Source organism: Chenopodium album, chromosome 2 (assembly GCF_948465745.1).
Source record: "Chenopodium album chromosome 2, dcCheAlbu1.1, whole genome shotgun sequence".
In the NCBI taxonomy this organism is placed as follows: domain Eukaryota; kingdom Viridiplantae; phylum Streptophyta; class Magnoliopsida; order Caryophyllales; family Amaranthaceae; genus Chenopodium; species Chenopodium album.
In genome coordinates, this window is record NC_137835.1 from 15,069,804 (window position 1) to 15,096,990 (window position 27,187).

Sequence of the window (27,187 nt, forward strand, 5' to 3'; positions counted from 1 at the left end):
ATGGCTTGTTTGGCATCGTTTTTTGTTTCCAGTTTCTTGTTTTTTTTTAAACTAAAAACCAAAAACAAGAAACAAGAAAAAGGTGTTTCCACTTTTCTGTTGTCAGTTTTCAAAATTATCATTATTTTAATAAGTTTGAATAATTTTTGACTCATTATGTGACTTATATTATATGGTTTTAAAAAACAAAAAACCAAAAAACAGAAAACCACAGTGATGTCAAACGAACCCTTAGGTATTCATTGATTGAAGACCCTACCCAATTTTTTTTTTTTTTTAATTAGCAAAAATCAATTATTTGCTACAATATAACTATTGATGCATTTATGGAGGTGAGCAAGTAATAAGTAAAATGAATCAAGGAAAAAGGTGAAACAACGTTGTTACTTTGTTAGGACTTCATGGACTGATACGTTTTGGCACCAATTCATCTTCCGTGACCTTGCTTTTGGAGCTTGGATTATAGCCGAAGTTAGATATTTTCACTGAGCTTACTCTCTCTATTCCAAGGTGTATATGGTCCTACATTTCTTACATCTTTTGGATGTTCCTCATAAATGAATTTTTTGTGGCGTTATTCATTTCGTTTTTTTAAGTGTTATACTTTTTATTTATATAATCATTTTTTATATGTACGAAATACTCTATTTGTTCTAAAATAATTGACATGATGAATTTTTATCTATAAAGTGTGAAATATCATTTTGAGCTTCTTTTAGTTACATCATATTATTGACAATTTTTTTTGGACATATTGTTGACATTTTTTTCATTTGTACTCGATATCAATAGCTCATCAACGTTATTGCCTCATAAGGACTCAACTCCATTGACCAATAGATTTTTCCCATCTTTATCAGGGGTTTTCCCAATATGAATATTATTTTTATTTTTATTTTTTCTTAAATTTTTTCTTTAGTCATATGGATCGTCCCAATTTAATGTCATGCTGTTAGCTAAATTTGGCATAAACGTACTCAAGATTTTTGTTCAACTATATATAGTAAATCTTTTAATCTTGAATTATTATTCTTATATTAATTAGTTATATGTAGATCTCTAGATGAGTGAAAAATAATGAAACCAACAAGAATATCAGATCATTGTTTACATCTAACACTATTCTCCATTTTATAACCTCGTGCATTACACAAATTAACACCCATTATTATATTAAGGGGTATCATGGTGATGATTCAAACAAAGAATCGAAGTATCTACAATAAAATTATATCCAGGATTATTATGCTGTTGTTTTCAATAAGGTCAAAGTTGCTACCTAAGCTTACTCCAACCTTGGCACATGTATTTTCACATTAAATAAATATTCCAATAATTCATTCATTTTTCATACAACAAAACTAACCAACTCCATTGAAAATATAAACCATCTCCTACACCAAAAACCCAACCATTTCAAACTCATTAGATCACAATAATTATAAAGTTCATTAACCAAACCCACAAAATTCTTAAACAAAAATGGCTAATAATAAGCCTAATACACAACCTCAAATAAACCACAATTATACTAACATTAATAAAAACACTATGTCATCATTATCTTCTTCATCATGGGGTATTAGAACTAGCTTTCAACTTTTAACACCACTTATCCTTCTTGTTCTTGTTATCTCTATCTTCTACTTCACCCAAGACGACGGATCGAGTCTCAAACTCGATCCGTTATCTCCATTGTCATCGCCATCATTGTCGCCGCCTTTGGTAAACGACAATGAGGTTGTTATTAGGGATGGCAATGATACAAAGGAAGAAGTAAAAATGTTGCAAAAAAAGTGTGATTATTTTACGGGAAAATGGGTGTTTGATAATAAAACATACCCTTTATATGATGGAAAAGGGTGTGAATTTTTATCAGATCTTATGGGTTGTGAGTTTTTTGGACGTCAAGATTTGAGTTATCAATATTGGAGATGGCAACCTCACCATTGTGACCTTCCAAGGTGTGTTCTTTTTCTCTCTCTTCTTTTTTTAAATTTTTTTAAAGGTTTTATTTTCTTACAAAAATTTGTGAAAATGATGATATAATCTTTTTTGTTGTTAGAAGATACCAACAAGGTTACTACCTAGGAATTTTCACGTATAAGTACAAAATTTTAATTTTGCATCATATATCTCTTTTTTTTTTTTTTTTAATGATTTTTTGATTTTTGAAAAAAAAAAAAAAAAAAAAAAAAAAAAAAAAAAAAAAAACTCTTTTTTTTAATGATTAAAATTTATCATTATTTTCATTTATGCCCTTTCAAATATATTGCCTCCAACCTCTGTTTAATTCTTGTTTTAAGGACTAATTTTTATATATAAGTAAATTTAATTAAATAAAGTTGATAGAGTCGGAGATACAAAATTAATTTAAATTCAATTGGTTGCTTAAATTGAAAAATCCCTTGTAATATTTATATTATAACTCAAGGTAATAAATTAAACAAAAGAACAAAAATAGTTCAGTATGTAACTAGTTTGGCCTAACAAATTAGCTTGAGTTCACTTGAAATACAATGTTTCTATTGCATATATATAGGTTGAAAATTCAAATAAAACTAACTTGCCAATGGAATAAATTGATTAGAATAGTATAACTAGAGAAGATGATGTGACAATTATTCAAAAGTAGGGGATAAAATAGCTAGCAATTAGAGTTGTTCTCGAAATGAATTAGGTGACAAATGAGTGAGTGAAAAAGTGTGATTAATTATATGTATAAGAGGATAGAGAAATAAAGAAGTTTGCCAATATTAAAATAAACTAAAAATGAGTCGAATATTCTAAAAGATTCAATGAGTTGAACTTTTGGAAATGGTGGAAGTATAAACATTTTTACTTTACAAACACTTCTTACTTTTTAAAGAGTTACTCGTATTAGTTATTGCATTGATACTAAAAAATATGCTAAAACTAGAAAAACTAAACTAGTTGATATATAATTTAGAAATGAAGAATAATTATGTTTTCTCATGATGTAATACTTTCTCCATTACTTTTCAATTTTTATGCTTTGACCATTTCTCTCTCTTGCAAAAAGATTTTAAAGGTAAAGATTAAAAAGCGAAGAAGAAAACCAAAGAATAAGTCATTAAAAATTGTCGTTAAAAAAAGTCATTAAATTATGTAGTATGGAATAATTGATCCCATCTATCCGGAAAAAAAAAAATTATTATGTCCAACTATAAATGCGGATTAACCGCTGCTAATTATTGACTTTGGATCAACAAATTTACACCAACTATTGTACTAAGACAGAATTAGAACCAATAACAATTAAGAAATCAAAATGTCAAACCTAATCTTGTTGACGTTTTGTTTTGAGCGTACGTACATTTCTAAATACTCAATATATATTAACACTAAAAGTACAATTTTAATAACTAATTCTGACACTACTATATGGCCATATGGGAGTAACGATTTAAGCAGTAACAAGTTAGCTAGACTCATTAATAAAAATAAAGACTAATTAGGGCTTGTTCTCATTGACTGAATTCAGTTGAACTGAACTGAGCTGAACTGAACTGAACTGAATATTTTATAAGAGAAGGAAATTAGGAGCTGAATTGAACTGAGCTGAACTGAACTGAACTGAGCTGAGCTGAGCTGAGCTGAGTTGAAATGAACTGAAAATAAACGTATAAGAACAGACCCTTAGACTAGTTATCAGCCCGAGTAATACTTTATGTTATTGTGTTGTAGTAAGTTTGTACAAGTAGTTTATTCCTCTATCTTCTAATACGTGTTTTTGAGCATTAATCTATGTTAAAGGTAGTATGTATTTTAAGGTATTTGTGGGATTTATTTCCTTTGTGATGTTAAAAAAAGGTTCAATGCCACAGCATTGCTAGGGAAGCTAAGGAACAAGAGACTTATGTATGTTGGAGATTCTTTGAATAGAAATCAATGGGTCTCTATGATGTGTTTGGTGGATTCCTCAATTCCTTCTTCCTTCAAATCCATGCAAACCAATGGCTCCTTATTCACCTTCAAAGCCTTTGTAAGCATTTGCTTTTTCTTCGTTGATCCATGATTTTAGTATGATTATATATATATATATATATATATATATATATATATATATATATATATATATATATATATATATATATATATATATATATATATATATATATATATATATATTTACTTGTTAAATGACAAATTTGACAAATTAATCAAGTCTTTACGTCCAAAAACTTTATAAATTAAAGTTTTTGACAAATATAAGATTATAGGAGCATCTAGATGAGCAACATCCATATAATCATTAACACAAAGTCTTATATGTGGCTAGACACATGGTGTGACCACTTCACATAATCACATATAAGGCAATTAATTAAGTAATAGGGGGTTACAGTGACGAGCAAATGAGATAACCCTAACGTATGTAAGTTACTTAAATGAGAAAAAATGGTTACTTTCTTAAAACAGTGGAATTATTCTTTCATTTTTTAAACAAAAGAATAAGGGTTACTCGAATGAACAAATGAAATACTTATTTCTAAATTACTTGATTTCACTCGTATAATGAATTTGGGTTATTATTATGGAATGGGAAAATACAAGTTAATCTGCCAGATAACCGAATTTTTGTTAATTTGATGACATTTTTGTAAATATATTGAAAAAGCAGGGTCATTTATTCAGTACTTTTGGTGAGCTGTCCAATTACTGTTTGGTGAAGAAATTACACACGTACCCCTCAACTAGTATGTGAAAAGACGCATATACCCCTCCATTGATACTTGAAAAGACAATTATACCCCTAGATAAACAATATGGGGAATTGTCTGGTATCCCTTGGAATGGAATACAAGGGGTTACTCTTATAAAAAAATTAGATTACTCATACATATAAATAAAGATTACCCTTATAAATCAATGTGACCACATCGTGTGGCTAGCCACATACAAGAGTTACCCAATGACGAATTACTCCGTATTAGATTACACGTATGAGAGTATGAGAATGGTATAAGAGCATGATTAGCATTGTACTTTGTAATTCAAATTTATGTCGTTTCATTAGATCTAATATATTATTTTAAATTTTATCTTCTTTGATTTCATACAAATTATTAGTCTACATGTTCAATTTCTTAAAATAATCTACATCATCATCATTATCATCAGTGTTACTACTACAAGGGTTCCAGAAGAAAACATAAAATAAGTATGAGTGTATGACATTAATAAAATAAAATAAAATAGAAACATTTAGCATATAGCAACAGAGAGCAGGAAAGATAGAGATAAAAGCGGCTAAGTACCCGGTGCATTTATGATTGTTGTTTTAGATCTACATATATATTGAAACTTGAATCTTTCCTTCTTAATTATTGATCATGGAGATAACATATCATCATATAATGCATATCTAAGATCTCTTAAGCTTAATTCAAGGGTACGGCGTCTCATTTTTTTTTTTTTTTTTTTTTTTGAAAATAGGGTACGGCGTCTCATTATTTATTCAAGACTTGGTAATTTAATCAACTTAAGTACTTTCTAATCTCTTTTAGGATTTAAATTCTGCTTTAGTTATATATTCTCAGTGAGGGGCTAGGTAGATTGCTATTGTAGATTATTAGTTGTATGTTTTCCAACAACTTTTGTGTACAGCTAGCTGGTTACACCGTGTGGCCACCTGACATACATTAAATATCTCTAATCGACCGAGTAACCACTAACCGATTAGTACTCATAAACGAGTGAGTAACCCTCAGCCTATCAAGTAACCCCTAACCGAGTGAATAACCCAACACTAACAAATTAACCCCTATAATGATTGGTCACACGATATGACCAGTCACATATAAAAGTTTGTGAATTTTTATTAAGCTATACGATCTTATATGGTTAAAACATGAGTATATTGGAAAACAATAGAAGAATATTACTCTGTAAATAATTTGAGCGGCAGTGAATTGAAAATGTATTGCCGTTGTATTTTTATACTCTCTACTATTTTTTTTTTTTATAATATTATTCCTATTATTTGTGATTTTAATATGGGTTATGGGTTGAATTTTTAACTTGAAGGAGTACAATGCGACAATAGAGTTCTATTGGGCCCCATTGTTGGTGGAGTCCAATGCAGATGACCCATTTAAACATCGAGTTGGGGATAGAATAGCCAGAACTCAAGCCATTGAAATGCATGCCAAACATTGGACTCACGCTGACTTCCTCATCTTTGACTCTTATTTGTGGTGGAGAGTTCCTTTCATGAAAATCTTGTAAGTTACTAACTCCGCAATGTACTCATGCTAAAACACGGGATTAATTCCATGTGACATAAACAAACTTAGACAACATATTTGGAATAACTTCTATTACCTTCGTTAAATGTTATGTGTAATTTTGGAATGTTTTACATCTCACAAATAATACTCTAAAGTTGCATGTAACATTTAATGAAGGTAGTATTTATTTTATGGGTTTATCATTTGGTATCACTGTACTACTGTTTTTTCATATGGTACACAAATTTTTTCTTTCTTCTACATAGTACCACCAAAAATTAGTGTTAATCAATACAATAATAGTCTGTTAATTGTATTAAGAAGAATGGATCTTGACTATTTATGTACAAATGTTCAGGTGGGGAACCTTTGAAAGTCCAGACGGAGTATACAAGGAAGTAGAAATGTTAAAGGGTTATGAAATGGCATTGAGGACTTGGTCTGATTGGCTGGAAATTCATGTCAACCATTCTAAAACTCAGATTTTTTGGATGAGCTTGTCTCCTACTCATGAAAGGTACAATTATGAAATTGTTGCAAATTGATTATTTATACATTAACTAAACATTAATTATTAAAGATTAGGTTAAATCTTGACATAGGCTACGTGTTCCGTAGTTGTGTGACTAGAATACTAAAAACGTTGTTTGATAATTGGTACTCCGTATTAAATAATGTTAATGTTATACATTCATTACCATTACCAATGTTTATTATTGTCTTATAAATGACCTCGACAATTGGTATCTTTACATGTTTGTATTGATGAAAATTTACAGGAGTGAAGAATGGGGAAGTACAAGTAGTCCAAACTGTTACAATGAAACACAACTAATAATGAAGCAAGATTATTGGGGAAGTGGATCAGACCCAAATATGATGAAATTGGTCGAAGCAACAATTGAGAATTTGAGGGAAAAGGGGTTAAATATCGAATTACTCAACATAACTCAACTCTCGGAATATAGAAAAGATGCACACCTATCAATTTATAGAAAGTTTTATGATCCTCTAACGAAAGAACAACTAGCAAACCCTAGTGGGTATGCTGATTGCTTTCATTGGTGCCTTCCTGGTGTACCCGATACTTGGAATGAAATCCTCTACGCTTACATTATTAGTTCTTTGTGACACATAGAAAATACATCATGTAAGTAGGAATTGATTATTTTGTAAGAGGGGTAAGAAAGAATAACAAAAAACATCAATACACAAATTTATTTTATTTACTAACAACGTGTTAATTATGTGTATAAACAGGCAAGAGTAGATTTAATTATTCTAACAAATTACACAATACTTTTGATCAAGACTTCATTTTCAACATGACCAAGTACATTTTTTATCCTTCTATGCTATTGTCTTGTACTTTCTTTCAAATTTGAAAACAAGAATGTTTTTTATATGCTAATGAATTTATGATGTTTTAGAGGCCAAATTATTTCTCATACAAACCAATTCTATCAGCCATGGAGCAATTCTGGACAAAATAAACAACTTTTTTTTTGTATATGTCGCCGGGCCTTTAATAATTTTCTTCTTATATGTCGCACGGTAATTTTTTTTAAAAAAATAATATCAACTTTTAAATATTGGTTGTTTTACAAAAATTTAGAAAATCTAAAAAATTTAATAAATGTACACACTACTTTGATGTGAATTCTAACCAATAGATGAACAATTTTTTTTTATTACGAAAAAAATATGAATATTCCCTTGAAGTAAATTAAAATATGTCCCAAATTATGATAATATTTTCTACTATAATCATAAAAGTTTGTGTGGAAAGGTATATCAAATATTTTATATTTACAGTAATATCTTTGTTATTAACTTATATACGAAATTATTTTTGTATAAGATTTTATACTATAATTTATTTATTTATTTTTTTTTAAAAAAGTACACACCAGGAGATGACAGGTGTCTAGTGTGTCTTTTAGTGTGTGTTTGTGTGTATATATATTTATATATATATTTACTCCTATTATTATTATTATTATTATTATTATTATTATCGTGATTGAATTAGGCTTCCCCGGATTGTTTGTGAAGTGAATCTTTGGTTGTGTTTGCATTGCTAAATCAATTTCATATTATCGAATAGATGTTTTACATTCCCTTGGCCTTTGCTAAAAAGGGCTCAGGCAGGTTGTTGACCCTATTTTCCATAATTCTGATGACACATCAAGATGCACGAACTAGTTGAAGCTTGACCCTGATTTCAAATTTTATCCTCAATGTGAAAAATTGGATATGACTCATTTGATGTTTGTTGATGAATGATGACCTTCTAATTGTATGTAGAGCCAATTGTATGCAAGTGAAAATGAGCTTTAATTCTTTCTTGAAGTTCTCTTCAATTCTGCTTATATATGGTCTTATAGCTTGGAAAAGGGGGAGAAGACACAAGAGATGATGACGCAGAAAACCCCAAGAACAAGGGTAAAAACTGCGGGTGGCTATGAGTCCACCAATTTACTAAGTGTTTAGGTTGAACAGGTTACAATGTAGGTTGCAGATTATTAATTGAACGATAGTAATGCGATAATTCTATGATTGTGCTTAGTAGTAAGGCTCTTATATTTTTGTGATGCCCTTTACAATGATTATGCCTACCCTTATATACTAGGAAAGCATTCAAAAGACCTTTAACGGCTCTTCCCTTCAATCCCTAGGAATCCGGAGTTGAGGGCCAAAGCTGCTCCTATTTTCTCTCCACGTCTGTTACTTCCACGTTTGAATTGGTCTTCCTCAACGACTAGACTGCTGGGAGTGGTTCCGATTTCCACAGATGGGATTTTGTATCTTTTTCCACTCGAAGATTCCTAGGAATATTCCTTGAGAATATGCTCAGTTGCTTGGTTTCCTAGTGTTAGCTTTGCAGCTATCTTCAACATGTATGCCACTAATCTGTGACCTGTAACCTGTCTACCTGTAGAACATGGGAATTTTGGGGTGAAAATTCTAGCACAACAGTTTGCCCCCAGCTTGTCTCTTAGATGTTCTAGTGACTTCTACGAGGCAAGCTCAGAAAATCCGTTAAAAAAGATAAAAATGCAAAATGCAACTTTAAAGATAAATTCAAATTTGTTGCAAAAGATAAACATCCTTGAAAAGATAAATTCAAGCCGTTAGATACAATTAATGCGGTATAAATAGATAAGTAAGGATTCTTCCAACTACTTCCCCTTTTGCGATAAACACTATCTCAGAAAATCTAGGGTTTTTCAATCTGCAAAAATTGGGGAAACAAGATCGACGAGGACACAACGCAATTTAAACTGGGATTTTGCTGCAGTGGAATCAAGCTTTGCCAACTCTCTCTATCCTGGTAAGTAATTGAGTTTTTTTTTTTATTTCTCAATTTCGTTGCTTTCTTTGATTTTTCTTACGAAAACTGTTTTCAATTATGGTGAAAGTTAAGCATGTTGTTAAGAAAAAATTCCATAGACATACGAATAGGAACTTGATAGTGAACCAAAGTAAGATGGGGAAAGCAGATGAAGATAAAGCTAGCAAAGTTACGGAGGCCGATTTGGCAGAGCTGAAAACAATGGATGGGTTCCCTGAATCTGCTGTGCTGATTGCGCCTGGACCAGATGACAGGCCACAACTCTGCAGCAAGGATAACATTGTACTCTACGAGTACCCTTTTAAACATGGTTTCACTTATCCTTTTTCTCACTTGGCTAGGAAAATTCTAGAAACTTTTGATTTGAGTCCAGAGCAACTTATGCCTGCAGTCTGGAATTGATTAGTATTGTTAATGAGGCTACGATTAATTGGGAAACAAAGGTGAATGCTGCTGATTTTGTTAGATGTTACGAGCTGAGGAAAAAGGACCTTGACAGGGTCACGATTTATAGGAGGGCCTCCTAAAACCCTCCCCCCTTCTTGGGATATGAGACCCCTGACAGGTCATGGAAATCGAGGTTCTTTTTTGTGTTGAAGGATTCTTTGGGGGAATTTGGAAGGTGGATTAGGAGTGGCTGGCACAAAGGTAAAGACTTAATCTTGGGTGTGATAGGTTTTAGAATAAGGTATATTAACTAAGTGCTTTGAACTTGTGTATCTTTTGCAAATCTGCGCTTGGATGCTATTAGACCAGAGGACGGCTCAGAGTTAGTTGTGAGGGCACTGTATCAGATTCCTGGGAAGGTTACTGGTGATCACCCTACTCCCTCTGCTACTACTGCTAGTGCTACTATGTCCTCAAGTACAACTTTTGTGGCTATTGGTTTACTTGATGTATGGTTCTATGTACTATGCTTAAGAATTGGCGTTTGCTTGGTCACACCAGGGAAGAGTATTATCATGTCTCGAGAAGAGGCATTACAGCGTGCCAAAAGAAAGAGGGGTGACAGCTCAGTAGGCGGTTCAATCGACACTACTGTTCATCGGGCTGAGAACAGCCCTTCTAGGACTCTATCTAACAGAGAAGATGTTAGAATCCCTCGTACTAGGTCTAATGCTCCTTTCGAGGCTGTGGTCTTTCCAAATACTTATGATGTTAGTTTCCCTCCTGATTTTCTGGCTGAGGAAGGTTCAAATAATGGGATCTGGCCAGAGGCCCAGAAGCTCCTGTTTCCAGCAGCTGCCAAGCGTTTGGCGAGTTTGGATGGCTCTTTGGCTTTAGCTAATAGGGCTCAACTGGTCCTACAGGTGTGTCTCCTAAAATGGTTCCGCTTAATTTGCTTCTTGATAGATTTATGCTGATTTGATATACTATTGGTGTAACAGGGTTTCCAAAATATTTTGCACTCTAAGTCCCAATTCGACGACTTGGAAAGGAAATTGCTAGAGTCTGACAAGGTTAAGAAGGGGTTGCAACTTCAGGTAGATGCAGCTAGGAAGAAGGTGGAAGATGTTAACCTGCAGCTAGAGGGTAAGCAGAAGCAGTTCGAAGAGGAGATGAAGAAGAAGAGTGATGCCTTGAAAGCCAAGGATGAAGAGCTGAAGAAGAAGGACAAGGAGGCGGCAGACCTGTATAAGAAGTTGGTTGACCTTGAGGATGAGAACAAGAACATTGAGGCTGAAGTTACTCTGAAAATTAAGGCTTATATGGCTAACAGTTTCTTGCTGAAAAAGTTTGAGGGAGACGCAGGTGTGAAGAAACTTCGATAGCTAGTTGATGATTATTTGACTGTTGGCTATATCAGGGATTTAGCATCTGGTGAAGCTGACCCTATGGAACCTGAGGCTACAAAGTCTACTGCTGAGTTTTCCCCAGGTCATCAACTTGAGTCTCCACCTAAGAAGGTTGATGAGGATGAGCAGATACCTGATGCTTGACTTATAGTGTTTTCTGTTTCCCATGTTTTCTGTCTTTTGCTTTCAAAATAATCTTTTGTTCTTTTGGACTTTGTTTTACTTTGCTCGTGGGAGCGAAGGTTTACACTTTGAATTTTTGCTGTTGAACATTGAATGTTAGTTTTCTTTGCGTAATCGTATGATACCTTAGCTTTGCTTTGATTTCTTTGGCTTGCGAATATGCTTTGTCTTTGCTTTTGTTTCTGTGAATCTGCGGTGTCTGGCGCTTAGGCCCATAGTCGCTTTGTTCATTGATTAATCTGAATCTGTACCTGTATCACAAGGGTTAGAGGTGGCCGTTGGCATAGCCAACGACCCTCCGATGCTTAAGTCATTACGAGTTGTAGAAACTAAATGGACAAAGACAAGGACTGTGAAATTACTCTTGCTTCTTGTGTCACCCTGTTGATTTTCACATTGCCTCTGGTTATCTGTTCGTGTTCCTTCGATTCTGCAAAACAACAGGTTAGATTTGGCCGTTGGTGCTGCCACCAACGACCCTCCGATGCTTAGGTTAGTACTGATTTTTTTTCGGAGGTGTAGGGAATAATTTCAAGCCTTTAAAATCCCACTAGCTTGAACCCCACTGTGATCATACACTAAAGTACGGTGGCGTCCAAAAGGGAAGAAGATAGAGCAAAAGAGTCGCCAACAAGTTTTTAAGGAACTTGTAAACCATCACGAGGTGAAGGTTACACCCCTTAACGATCCAAGAGATCGTCAACTCCATAAGGTCATGAACCAAATAAGGGTTCGGGGATGATGGTACAAATCCAACCTAAAAGAGATTGAACCTGCCCTAATAATAGGCCTCTACTTTATTCTGCTCGTATTCATGTGCGCTTTCTGATTAACATACAATCAATAGGTTCAACCCTAAACCTGTTTATCTATGTTGGTTGAATTTAATGCACAAATAAACTATTATTGGCGATCACTTGAATTATAATCACAATTAACCCTAACAAGATTATTAATTATCTTATTAAGCGTGATTGCAAGTACAAATTCCCTTTAAACATGCAATAAAGGTGATCAAGCAATAACAATATAAAATAATATGTATCAAGCAACATAGTAAATAATCAACATCATTAATAATAATAATATCAATCATAATCATAATCATATTAAAGCATAGCAAGATCCTAGGCATGATACTAACAAGATTAATAACAAACCCTAGCATGTCACTAAACAACAAAAATCAAGTCTTTAGCCCTAACATGATACTAACATGAATAAATATTAAGAAGAGAATAAAAGGCATCATAACAATCATATTTGATATTAAAGTTACCCTAGACATGATACTAGGAACATCATAATGATATAAGCATGATTTCTACATCATAATATCAATTAATCAATAAAGTACTTACTTGGATGCCTCGTACCTCTTTCTAATTACAAAATACACACGTTAGTAACTTCAAGGAAAATAATAATCAAAACAATTAAATTAAATAATTGAAAGAAAGATTTGGGACCAAACCCTCAGAAATTAAAACCTTTCACGTCTAAGGCGAAGGCAACTTCGAATATGGCTAGGTGTTTCAAGATCTAATGAATGCGGAATTTTGTATTTGAGAAAAGACTAGTTTAGAAAAAGAGAGAGAGAGAATAATCAAGAAAATCTTGATGAGAGTTGGTGATTGATAGATGTAGATGATGAAGATAGTTGATGAAGACTTAAGAATAAGGAGAATTCGTGAATGAAAACGGAGTTTTTGATACGATATTTATAGAGAAAATCATCCAAAAAAGATAATTTATCAAAACAGAGTATGAAGACCACAAATCCACCTTGGCGCCAGACCTGGCTCATTGGCGCCAGGAACTGTGGCTAGCGCCAGACGCCAATGGCTGGCGTCTGGCGCCAAGGCCTGGGGTTGGACGCCAAACCGGCTTTTAACACGTTTTCGAAACTATGATAATTTTACCGTACTAGAAGATAAAATAATATAATTTCAGTCGAAAATGCTATTTGATCTAATTAAAACTCTAAAGAATCCTAATTGAATTAAGAATGATAAAACCTTCTAGAATGTTCTAGAAGACCAAAACCATTCCTAATTACATTAGGAATGATAAATCATATTAGGCCCTCCCCTAGATCATTGGGCCGTACTTAAAACTCAAACCGGGCCCAGTTTAGTAAATTGGCCATAACTTCCTCAATATTCATCGGAATTGGGCTTATAATATATCGTTGGAAAGGTCTTTGCAAGCCCCATCCAACTACACCCCTATTGGACCCATATCATGGACCAATCAAACTGGATTGGCTGTTTTCCTAAAAATAAAGTTTTCAAAAACAGAGAGAAGAGAAAAGAAAAGAAATAAAACTTTCCGCAATACTAGACCTTTCCACACTTTCGTTTCATTCGATTATGATCCGACGTGAAAGGTACTCATCACTGGGTTTGGTTTTGGGGAGACACAAATAGGTGTCTACAGAAGCCCCCACTTTGACTGAGTTTGGAGAAACGCAAGTTTCGAAAACGAAAGTCAAAGTATCGATAGGGACGGAGAATGATTCAGAACGTTCTGCGATCCTAAATCAATCTTGTAACGCCGATACCTGCAAACTAGCATTAGTTAAACAGATAAAATAGTTAAGAAACGCGTATCTTGCACCGTCGGGCACACGTCTCTGAAAGTAACCGATTTGCTGCCGTATGTTGTTTTGATGACCTCCTGCAAGCTAGAGAACGACATCCCGCTTGAAAACTGCTACGCCTGTAACTGCTTCCAAATTAGAAGATTGCTTCGCCTGAAACTATCCTCCCCGCAATGATAATATTCCACGTCCAAGGGAATATCATCGAAGATTGCTTCTCTTGAAACAATCCTCAGTTGTTTGTGACAATTCTCCACAATCTAGGGAACGCCACCTTGCTGTTTCGATGTTCACTCGTCTCTGAACAAAAAGCATCTTTTGCCCGCTGTGATAGTCTTCGAAAAGATCACTGCTTTTTAATCCTTAATGATGTTATGCCAGTACGTCGGCGCTTTGCTGCTTGTGAACCAGTATGTCGGTGCTTTTGCTGTGATGACAATCCTCTTTTCTTTTGGAATAGTTGCCAACACAACTCTTGTATGATGTATGACAATCCGATTTAGGGAAATTTTTCAATGCCACGTAACAATCCATCCTTGGAAATGTTGTCACGATGAAGCGACAATCCGTACCTCGGAAAATTTGCCAAAATCCAATCTTTGGAAAAGTTGCCAATGCTTCGTAACAATCTTTCATAAGAACTTTGCTACGATCGACAATCCACATCTTGGAATATAACTCTTGAAAGCAATCCACCTTGGAAATTTGCCAACGCTATGCGACAATCCTTTTAGGAAAATATTGCCACAATTGACAATCCGCGTCTTGGAACATTTGCAAAAAAGAGTCGACCGACAATCCACTTCGGGAAAATTTGCCACTTACTGAAATGAATGACAATCCACGTTGAGGAACTTTTGCCGAAATTTATGATGAGTAGAGACCTACGACAATCCTTTGGGAAATTTTGCCATAGGGAACTGGGTGTATGACAATCCAATCTCGGAAAACTTGCCAACGAGCCGATGAATGTATGACAATCCGAACTTGGAAAAACTTGCCAATAAAAGAAGGAGCATGACAATCCACGCTTGGAAACTTTGCCAGAGATGACAATCCAATCTTGGAAAAATTGTCGTTGAAGAAGATGCACGACAATCCATTTTTGGAAATATTGTCAGTTGGGGATGACAATCCAATTTTTGGAAAACTTTGTCGTTTAATAAGAATGCACGACAATCCATATTTGGAAATATTGTCGTTTAAGTGCTTGCTTTTGAACCGATTGTAATGAGCCAATGTTTTAGGCGCTTAAGCTAAGTGAGACGATTTTTTGTCAGGTCAATCACTTACTACGATTGTAATCGAGCCGACTACTATTCATGTCAAATTTCTTATAGGGGCTAACTGGCGTACCAAGGAACCCGAAATTGCTGTATGAGGTCGAAATCACCTTTTTGAGAGGCTTCGAGCTCTGTCGTTGCTGAAATATCTCTGGTGCCAGGCGCTGGAGTAGGGTCTTCCCTGTTCTGCTGCATCTGTATTTATTTTTGACTATAGAAATTTGCCAATTTCTTTAATTATCTTAGGGTTGACCTAAGGCTTAGCGTTGCTTGACTCATCGACTTGACACGACTCAAGGTATAAACTTGACTCGATATGTTTGACTGACTCGAGGTTGACTCGACTCGAAGTGTAATGACACGTGTGTTAGACTCAAATCAAAGTTATATGACACGACATGACTCAATGTGTACATGACTCGTGTGTGCATTGTAATGTGATCGTGCGACTCGAAAAAAGCAAAAAAGCAAAAATTTTCCGTCAATTTTGTGGAGGGTACCGACTTTCTCCCGAAAAAGAAAGACGTGAAAAAGAAAATTCAAAAGTTTGAAGATGCATGTTGAATGAGCTTAGTCAAATGTTGTTTGATACTATCTCTCAAGGTTCAAGGATTAATTCATCCTAGGCTATCTCAACTGTTGACTCCATGATGAAAGTATTTGGGTAACTTAGGCACGGAGGCTAAGCACTTCATACTTCGTGATGCAATGACAATTATGAGTGATTTTGACGAAGCATGCTTCCGCATTAAGATTTCATGACAAAGGGTTCCTAAGGGAAATATATTGGTCATGTATGTGTGATGTGTGTGATAGTGACACTAAAGCTAGGCCGCAAGAGCTAAGTGTGTGGAAAAATATTATTATTAGAAGAGTCAAATAATGGTGACTCTTAGGCTAGGTAAGCTAGTGATGTAGGGATCAAGCCCCCAAGTCTAGCTCTAAATGAAAAGGGATGAGCATAGGGAATTCCTTGATATGATCATGGTGTAAGTGTGTGAATGTGAATATGAATGCATTTTTATTACGGCCGCACCTCGATGTAAGGTTGCCTACGTATCCGTTAGGAATCAGGCCGAACGTAGCTCTAGCCGAACCTCGCACAAGTGTGTGTACCTCAAAAAGGTCTTTTAAGGGTTGTAACGCGGTTAGGCTAAAGGTTATAGAAGAAGGGGATAAAGGCTCAAGACCCTAGACAAGCCCCCAAGGTGTGCAACCTTGCTTCTGAATCTTTGTATTTTCATGCTTGAGGTTTTCTACTTTTTTTTTTTTTTTAGCTCTTTCTTTTGCTTTAGCATTTATTTTATTTTAATAAGTGTGAGCAATCTCGATCATGCGGTCTATCACTCACTTGGCATTCATGTTTCTCAGGCACGATACCGAGCACTCGATAAGAGACGTAATCTGAGACGTGTTCTTATCAAAGATATTTTCACATCATAGACATTGGAACACTTGCCCTTTTGTACACTTTTATTTATTTTTGCTTTTGCTTATTTTTGCTATTTTTTGAATTACTCAAGCTTTTTATAAAATTGAAACTTGCATAAGTTGCACACCATCCCATCCCAAGGTTAGATAGATGTAGGTTGAAAAAAGAAGGGTCTATCGTTAGACGAGGCTCAAAGTGGCTTATGAAGAAAGGATTGTATAATTAAAGGGCGAAAGGAGATATGATGTGGCTACAAGGGGTGCCTCAAATCATTAGTATACCTTGTGCTTAATTCGACATGATTTTTTTTTTTTTTTTTTTTTTTTTTTTTTTAATGCAATGTAATGAAATGATCATATATAAGGAAATAAATGCTCATTTTATTAAAAAGGGAAAAGAAAAGAAAAATTACAAAATTAATCTAAAGGAAAAGAAAAGGTGCCTATGCTAGACTTATTGGGGAAAGGAAAAAATGAAAAAGAAATAGAAAAAGAGGTCATGAAATCTTTTCGTTGAAGCTCGCCTCTTGTCTTGTGTTGTTTCATCATTACCCTCATTTTTTGTTTGTCAATCATATGACTCAAACTCGATTCAACACACATGGATGGAAGGAGTGAAGAAATATGGAATAGAAAGTGAAAAAAGAAAAAAATGATGGAGGTGGAGGGATATGAAGAATTAGGGATAGAATGTACCCCCCAACTCAAATGACGGAAAAGACCGACTCATGCATGAACCTAAGACATGGCCATGGTGACATGTGCTCAAAGTGTGTGCTAAGACTAGTGAGTGTAGATGGTACTTTAAGACTCGTGTCATGACCATGTGGCTAGACTATGTGACTAGACTCAAGCAAAGACTAAGTTAAGACTTCACGTATATGTATTAAACTGGATAGACTGTGGTATTTTAGTCATAACTTTTGATCTGCGACTCTGATTGGGATGAAACCAACGCCAAATTAAAGATAAAACTCGGGGCTACAGATCCATAGGTTGTAAGACTCTTAGTTCTTTCTAGAACTCCAGATATGACCAAAACAAGTTGACGTTTGTGCAGTATACGGGAATAAAAATACGGGTTGACTTAAAGGAACTATGACTCGATTTTATGTTTATTTTTTAGCTCAAATTAATTAATTAATTAATTAAACAAAGTCCTTTAGTCATTAATCAGTTTATTTATTCTTAGCACAAGTCAAACAAACGATTAGGAAAAATCACATAGAGTATGCACAACAAATAATGCACAATTAGTCAAGTAGGCACAATATGATGCAATGAGTTTGCAACCTAACCATGGCTCTAGTTCTCTAAAATTCGGGATATGGTTTAGTCAAACAGGGTCCATGTTTAATTGTCCAGATGCATCGCGTAGAAGCCTAACCGTGAAGGGTTAACGCGTATGGATAGAACACCGCGAGTTTTTTAGAAAAAACTCGCTTCCATGGTTTGGTGAATTCAACCTCTCAGATGTACCCTTTGTTGCCAGGAGCGTTCAATCGGGTAGATAGAGCATGAATTCCCAGAGGGTTATGTCCATATGTAGAACACATATGGGTTTCAGAAAAATGAGAAAAAATTCAATCAGGAAGTAGGATCAAGCAAACAATACGAAAAACCGGTCGAAATTAGAACGCATATTTCTGGCTCGGTATTGGGGGAAATTGGCGCCAGCAAACAGAGACTGGCGCCAACTTTTAACCGTAGCGCCTGGCGCCAATACTGGCGTCTGGCGCTACGGCTAAAAGTTTGGCGCCAAGCTCTGGCCCCTGACGCTACTTCCCACATGCCTCAGCAGTTTTCTGTGCTCAATAAAATCATCCAGTTTCGCGTGGTGTTATTTCAGTCCTAATTGTGAAAGACATTTCTCAAATTTCCTACGTATAAAAATCCTATGTTTTTGACTCATTACGGATGGTATTTCCAATGAGAACCTTTTTATGCATATGCCACAATGTTAATCAAAATTACGCACATGAAATACTTAGAACTTTTCGAGTCTCATCCACTCATTCTAAATCATTGCCGAAACAAGTTCAGGAATTAAAATAGAAATCCTCCCCAGCAGAGTCGCCAAAAACTGTAGGGAATAATTTCAAGCCTTTAAAATCCCACTAGCTTGAACCCCACTGTGATCATACACTAAAGTACGGTGGCGTCCAAAAGGGAAGAAGATAGAGCAAAAGAGTCGCCAACAAGTTTTTAAGGAACTTGTAAACCATCACGAGGTGAAGGTTACACCCCTTAACGATCCAAGAGATCGTCAACTCCATAAGGTCATGAACCAAATAAGGGTTCGGGGATGATGATACAAATCCAACCTAAAAGAGATTGAACCTTCCCTAATAATAGGCCTCTACTTTATTCTGCTCGTATTCATGTGCGCTTTCTGATTAACATACAATCAATAGGTTCAACCCTAAACCTGTTTATCTATGTTGGTTGAATTTAATGCACAAATAAACTATTATTGGCGATCACTTGAATTATAATCACAATTAACCCTAACAAGATTATTAATTATCTTATTAAGCGTGATTGCAAGTACAAATTCCCTTTAAACATGCAATAAAGGTGATCAAGCAATAACAATATAAAATAATATGTATCAAGCAACATAGTAAATAATCAACATCATTAATAATAATAATATCAATCATAATCATAATCATATTAAAGCATAGCAAGATCCTAGGCATGATACTAACAAGATTAATAACAAACCCTAGCATGTCACTAAACAAAAAAAATCAAGTCTTTAGCCCTAACATGATACTAACATGAATAAATATTAAGAAGAGAATAAAAGGCATCATATTAATCATATTTGATATTAAAGTTACCCTAGACATGATACTAGGAACATCATAATGATATAAGCATGATTTCTACATCATAATATCAATTAATCAATAAAGTACTTACTTGGATGCCTCGTACCTCTTTCTAATTACAAAATACACACGTTAGTAACTTCAAGGAAAATAATAATCAAAACAATTAAATTAAATAATTGAAAGAAAGATTTGGGACCAAACCCTCAGAAATTAAAACCTTTCACGTCTAAGGCGAAGGCAACTTCGAATATGGCTAGGTGTTTCAAGATCTAATGAATGCGGAATTTTGTATTTGAGAAAAGACTAGTTTAGAAAAAGAGAGAGAGAGAATAATCAAGAAAATCTTGATGAGAGTTGGTGATTGATAGATGTAGATGATGAAGATAGTTGATGAAGACTTAAGAATAAGGAGAATTCGTGAATGAAAACGGAGTTTTTGATACGATATTTATAGAGAAAATCATCCAAAAAAGATAATTTATCAAAACAGAGTATGAAGACCACAAATCCACCTTGGCGCCAGACCTGGCTCATTGGCGCCAGGAACTGTGGCTAGCGCCAGACGCCAATGGCTGGCGTCTGGCGCCAAGGCCTGGGGTTGGACGCCAAACCGGCTTTAACACGTTTTCGAAACTATGATAATTTTACCGTACTAGAAGATAAAATAATATAACTTTCCGACGTGAAAGGTACTCATCACTGGGTTTGGTTTTGGGGAGACACAAATAGGTGTCTACAGGAGGCGAACTAAGAAAAGAAATTTGTACAAGCATTTTTTTTATTGCATGTGTTGAGGGTAAAAATACCTCGTATACATGGACTAATCCCATAGTGACACGTGGCCCAGTTATGGGGTGACACGTGTCACCACGGGAAGATGCCGCGCAATCCAGAGTTCTTAAGGTAACAGGCCAATCCCATAGTGACACGTGGCCCAGTCATAGGGTGACACGTGTCACCACGGGAAGATGCCATGTGTTTAGGCAATATGATCCCTCATAAAATCAGCACGCCAAAAAGCCCTAACAACTTCAGGGCCCAAATCCCAAGGGATGACGCTGAAAGCCGCAAAAACGGCGCCCCTAGAGGGGCACGTGGCATTCGCTGATTGTGCAGCTAATCACGTCACGTAAATCTAGGGTGTAAACCCTAGAGAGGGGCACGAGTCCCACCCCTATAAATACCCCAATCATTTATGATGGGGGAAGATTCAGATAATTGAAAACACAGAGCATTAAATAGCTCCAACTTCTCTCTACTCCCTCTCTCTAGCCCTTTTTCCGTTCTGATCACTGACTTGATCGTCGGAGGCGAATATTCCATTGATCGGAATATTCGTTGTTTTGCAGGTAGGACCGACTCATTGCCAGCAGAGCGTGACCAGTATCCCAGGAAATCCAAAAAATACCCGAAACATTTGGCGCCGTCTGTGGGGATACTCGTACGTTATGGCGATAGACGATCAGACACCTAATCCAGGCGAGGATGGACATGTAGAGGATTTAATCCCTACGATCCGTAATAGCGATCCTCTGATAGCCACATTTGAAGAAGCTGATGACCCTCCTGTTACCGCTGCCTCTCTTAAGGCCGCGCTTAACAAACTTAGAAAAGAAATTGAAAACGGAGCCTCTACCTCTAGGCAGCCGCCCAGGAGAGAGGAACAGAGGGCTCCAAGAAAGACACACAGTAAAACAATCCATGCAACGGACGCTGGAAACACCCCATTTCGAAGGCCGACTAGAAGGTCCCCGACAGTACCGCGGACTAATTTCTCTGACTTGCTGGCGAAAACGCAGTCGGCTGGGGGGAGAGGTAGACAGCCTCGAAGAGAGGAGCCTGATCCATCCAGACGATGGAAGGACGCAAGGGATTACCTCCGGCATAAGCAGCGGGAGCGTGCCGCCTACTCTGACACGGCCTCAACCCCGACAATGCCGGATGATTTTTCACATCATTCTCTTTTCCAGCATACCAACACGGCCATCTCCAGTGGAAGTCAGGCAGTTCGCACCCCAACTCCTATTCCAGTCTTCCATGCTCCAACTCCTGTTCCGGCCCAATCACTGCAATATCAACCTCAGGGGTTCAATGGCTTGATGCAGCCAAACCCCCAGGCATACAGACAATATGGGCCATATGGGCAGGTGTACGGACAAGCTCCCTATTTGACTGGACCGTCCGTGCAACCGCAACCCATTGATTGGCAGATGCGCCTACTTACTCTGGGAGATAAGCCGCCCCCGTTTTCGCAAGATATCCTAAATGCCCCTCAGCCACCAAAAGTGAAGAATGTGCTTGTGGGAGCCTATGATGGCACGGGCAATCCAGAAGAGCACATCACCTCGTACATGAACCTAATGTACTTGCAAAATGTAGATGATGCTACGTGGTGCAAATGTTTCTCGGCCACTCTGAAAGGTGTGGCACAGGACTGGTTCAACAGTCTGCCGGCCGGTTGTATCAATTGTTTTACCACTCTTAGTTTGCTGTTCGTGGGAAATTTTTCATACAACATACCACCTCGAAAGACTAGCCTTAACTTGGCGACAATCGTCCAAGAAAAAAATGAGGGCTTACGCTCGTACGTCCAGCGATTTAACCAAGAAAAAGCCCAAATTCATAATCTACCGGACAAAATGGCTTACTCTGAATTTCTCCGGGGATTAAGGCACAATGGTTTTAAATTTGACCTGGTAAGGAAAAAGATTCGGACATACGCAGGTGTTCTGCGGGAAGCCGAAGCTTATATTAAGGCGGCGGACTTTTGTTCGCTCACAAAAGCAGAAGCGTCGGCCAAGGGGGCTGAGAAGAAATCTTCTCAGCAAGACTCGGCCGGCCAAAAGAAAGAAGGAAAAAAGAGAAAGGAAGTCTGGGTGGCTGATGGCCAGCCACAGAAAGTCAAGAAGGTCAAGGCGTACGAGCCTCAGTTTGAATTCAACAAGGACTGTTATTCTATCTTGATGGAAATCAAGGATAAGTTTGAGTTTGAGAAGCTACAGCCGCTGAGAGGCCCGGCTCAGTATAGGAACAAGAACAAGTATTGTCATTACCACAAGGACATGGGACATGACACAAATGATTGTATCAACTTGAAGAGACTCCTGGACAAACTAGCCGAGAAGGGCATGCTGAATTCATATGTGATGAAGTCCAAATTCACCTACACACGGACAAACAACACGTCCGAGCAAAGACAGAAGAATGATAAGAACAAAGATAAAGATGATGGCAACAGCACTAATTCAGGCTTTGTGGCCGTGATATCAGGAGGATTTGCCTCAGGCGGTCCCACTATGAAAGGGATCAAGCAGGACGCCCAGAACTTGGGAAAGGTGATGCAGATGGATTCAGTGAAGGCTGAACCCTTCCCCGAAGTAATCATCAGTGAGGCCGATCGAGGGGAGGTCAAAGCCTTGCACAATGATCCCATGGTATTCATTATGAAGATGGCCAATTTGAAGGTCGGACGAATATTGATAGACACGGGTAGCGCGGCTGATATCATCAGCTTGGCCGCCTTGAAAAATCTAAGCTTCCCAGAGGATGCTCTCCAAGACATCACTCACCCGTTGGTTGGATTTGGGGGGAACGTCATCCACCCGGTGGGCCGGATAGATTTACCCGTCCGATTTGGGCAAAAAGGGGTAGGAAGAGATATGGTTGTCCGCTTCTTGGTGGTAAAAGAGCTTACTGGATATAATGTCATACTCGGCCGTCCTACGCTGAATGCAGCAAAAGCAGTCATTGTGCCTCACCTAATGCTGCTAAAGTTTGAGAGGACGGACGGGAAAATAGGTACAATCCAAGGAAGTCAGAAGATGGCAAAGGAATGTAATCAATTGGCAGTTAAGCCTACAGCGCGCGGACCAAAATCGTCCGAGCCAAAAGAAGAAGGAACCTCACTCCCAACACACCAGGTCGGCCAGAAGCGTAAGGCGGCCAAGATAGAGCAAGCATAGCAGCTAATGACTGTCGGTCGGCCAGAAGAGTTACGACCCCAGCCGGCCGGCAGTCACCAGGATATAGTGCTCGACCCCGATCAACCAAATCGGACAGTCAGTGTGGGCACTATAGCTCTGGGTGTGCTTGGGGATGAGTTAATTCAATTATTGAGAGAGTTCAAGGATGTATTTGCATTTGAGGTCGGCGAGATGCCAGGTGTAAGTCCAGATCTGGCTGTGCACAAATTAGCGGTAAATCCGGCCGTCAAACCTGTCCGCCAGAAGAAAAGAAATCATGGAGAGGAAAGGAATCAGGCGGCCGCAGCAGAAGTTAAGAAGCTTCTGGACGCCGGTTTCATTCGGCAATGCTTTTACCCAGAATGGGTGGCCAATGTGGTCCTTGTCAAGAAGCCGAATGGAACTTGGAGAATGTGCGTGGATTACACAGATCTAAACAAGGCATGCCCTAAGGATAGCTTTCCCCTGCCCAAAATCGACCAGCTGGTGGATTCGACGGCCGGGCATGCCTTGATGAGCTTTATGGACGCATACTCCGGATTCCATCAAATTCCGTTATGGGAAGAAGATCAGGAGAAAACGACGTTCGTGACTGAGCAGGGGTTGTACTATTACAAAGTCATGCCATTCGGCCTTAAGAATGCCCCAGCTACCTTTCATCGACTTGTAAACACAGTCTTCAGAGATCAGCTCGGCCGGAATATGGAGGCGTACATTGATGACATGATTGTCAAGTCAAAAGAGCCGACCGACCATTTGAAGGATCTACGAGAAACTTTTACCGAACTTAGGCGGCACAAGATGATGCTAAATCCAAAGAAATGTGTCTTTGGTGTTGAGTCCGGTAAATTTCTCGGATTTTTAATTGATCAACGTGGAATCGAGGCCAACCCTGAAAAAATCCAAGTTGTCTTGGACATGAAGTCACCAAGGACAGTTAAAGAAGTTCAAAGATTGACCGGCTGTTTGGCCGCACTTGGTAGATTTCTGTCAAGATCAGGGGATAAGTGCCGCTATTTCTTTCAAACCATAAAAAAGAAAGCCATGTTTGAGTGGACAGAGGAGGCCGAGGAAGCATTCGTACAGCTAAAAGGCCATTTACATACATTGCCTCGGCTTGTCAGTCCACTTAAGAGCGAGAAGTTGTTCATCTATCTTGCTATCTCAGAGCACTCCTTAAGTGTCGTCCTACTTGCTGAGCGGGACGGCCGCCAGACTCCTGTCTACTTTGTTAGCCACGTTCTACATAACGCTGAGCTAAGGTATCCCCCCATTGAAAAATTTGGCTTGGCATTGTACATGGCATCAAAAAAGCTGCGGCCATATTTCTTGGCACATTCAATTGTGGTCTACACAGACCAACCTTTGAAGAAACCATTTACAACGCTAGAGGCAAGCGGCCGCATGCTCAAATGGGCCTTGGAAATGAGAGGTTTTGATATTACATTTGAGCCAAGAAAAGCAATCAAGGGGCAAGCCTTTGCTGATTTTTTAGCTGAAATGACTCGGCCGGATCTTCAGACGGCCGGAGGTCAAATCTGGAAAGTGTTTGTGGATGGCAGTGCAACAGCCACTGGTTGCGGTGCAGGTGTTATATGCCAATCACCTGAAGGAGATAAGTTTGAGTACGCCCTGAGATTCCAGTTTCAAGCCTATAATAACGAGGCCGAGTACGAAGGCCATTTGGCCGGCCTCAGAATGTGTAAGGCGGCAGGAGCGACAAAAATTGACGTATGCTCGGACTCTCTACTTGTAGTCGGCCAGGTGAATGGAGACTTTGAAGCGAGGGAGCCGGCCATGGTAAAATACTTGAAGATTGTAAAAGAGGAGACTGAGGCCCTAGACCATTTTACCCTACAGCAGGTCCCTCGTTCGTCTAATCATCAGGCGGACGCCCTCTCTAAGTTAGCATCCTCAGCATCATGTGATACTCCCAGGTCAGTGTTTTGGGAAGTAAAAGAGAAGAGGAGCATTGATGTTGAGCCAGTACATGCAATTGATAGAAGCTCCACTTGGATGGACGGGATCATATCTTACCTTAAGGACGGATTACTCCCGGCCGATCCTAAAGAGAGCTGGTTGATGAAAAAGAGAGCGGCTTGGTTTGAAGTTAAGCAAGGAGAGTTGTTCAAAAAGGCATTTGTAAAGCCATACCTGAAATGCATTACTCCTGAGAGAGGGTATGATGTCTTGGATGATATTCACCAGGGGCAGTGTGGTTCTCACATTGGAGGACGAGCTTTGGCTGAAAAGACTGCCCGCCTGGGTTACTACTGGCCGAGCTTAAAATCGGACGCAATGGAAATGGTGAAGAAATGTGACAAATGCCAGAGGTTCGCAACATTAATTCACCGACCCGCCAACAACCTTTCGGCCATCAGTAGTCCGTTCCCCTTTGCCAAATGGGGGATGGACATCTTAGGACCATACACACCAGCGTCCGGCCAGAGGCGGTATGTGTTTGTAGCATTAGACTACTTCACAAAATGGGTAGAGGCTGAGGCCGTCCGAGGCATCAAGTGGACAGATGTTACAGCTTTCATATGGAAGAGTATCATTACACGCTTTGGCGTTCCTCAGTCTATGGTGTTTGACAACGGACCTCAGTTCGAAACGCCTCAACTCAAAAAATGGTTGGAAGACCAAGGCATAGCTCATTGCTTTGCTTCAGTCGGTCGCCCACAAGCAAATGGTCAGGTAGAGGCATACGACAAATTGATCTCCAATGGAATTAAGCGCAAGCTAGAAAAAGCAGGCGGCTTGTGGGCTGACGAATTGGTTAATGTGCTGTGGTCCATACGAACCACGGCCAAAAGTTCCACAGGAGAAACTCCCTTCTTCTTAGTCTATGGTGCTGAGGCGGTCCTTCCAATTGAAATGTATGAGCCCACTCTTAGGGTGATGCTATATGATGAAGCGGCCAATTGGGAAGCCATGAAGACCGCCCTAGACTTCCTTCCTGAAGCTAGGGGCAATGCGGCGCTTAGACACGAAATCTATCGTCTTCGGATGACAAGGGCATACAATCGCCGAGTGTCAAAGCGGCCGATAAAATTGGGAGATCTGGTCCTAAGGAAGATGGGGGCTGTGGGACGAGAAAATGAAGACGGCAAGCTGACCCCAAATTGGGAAGGGCCTTATCGAGTCAGGGAAGAGGTCAGAGATGGGACTTACCGTCTTGAAGCCATGAACGGCCGACTCATCCCGCGCACATGGAACACTGACAATCTGAAGAAATATTATGTTTAATTACTTAGCCAAAAAGCTGTGTATACAGCTAGGTCTTTTGACCGAGCAATGTAAGCCGTACGGCCACGACAATGTAATTTTGACAAATTAATGAAAAAGTCAAACATTGTTATAATTATTTTTCCATTTAATTTATGCTTATTTGTACAGTCATAACTTATACGGATAGGCCGCGTGAAAGTTGCAAGTAGGTTACTTGTAACATAGCAACGCGGTCGCTGAACAAAAATAA

General features: G+C 38.0%; 1 protein-coding gene across 1 annotated transcript; it reads left to right on the top strand.

The window, feature by feature from the left end:
* The first annotated feature begins 1,425 nt into the window (after positions 1–1,425).
* Positions 1,426–7,401, top strand: LOC145583577 (protein trichome birefringence-like 34). Its single transcript, XM_081640718.1, has 5 exons — positions 1,426–1,964; positions 3,835–4,006; positions 6,052–6,248; positions 6,613–6,771; positions 7,034–7,401. Exons 1-5 carry the CDS (start codon positions 1,483–1,485, stop codon positions 7,383–7,385), a joined length of 1,362 nt encoding a protein of 453 aa, XP_081496844.1. The 5' UTR covers positions 1,426–1,482; the 3' UTR covers positions 7,386–7,401.
* Positions 7,402–27,187: the final 19,786 nt, after the last annotated feature.

Bases quoted from the DNA above. Each gene is read 5' to 3' on its own strand.
- LOC145583577 (XM_081640718.1), top strand. From the start codon at position 1,483: ATGGCTAATAATAAGCCTAATACACAACCTCAAATAAACCACAATTAT. The intron at 1,965-3,834 runs GTGTGTTCTTTT...TGTTAAAAAAAG, and splicing joins CACCATTGTGACCTTCCAAG to GTTCAATGCCACAGCATTGC. The intron at 4,007-6,051 runs GTAAGCATTTGC...TTTAACTTGAAG, and splicing joins TATTCACCTTCAAAGCCTTT to GAGTACAATGCGACAATAGA.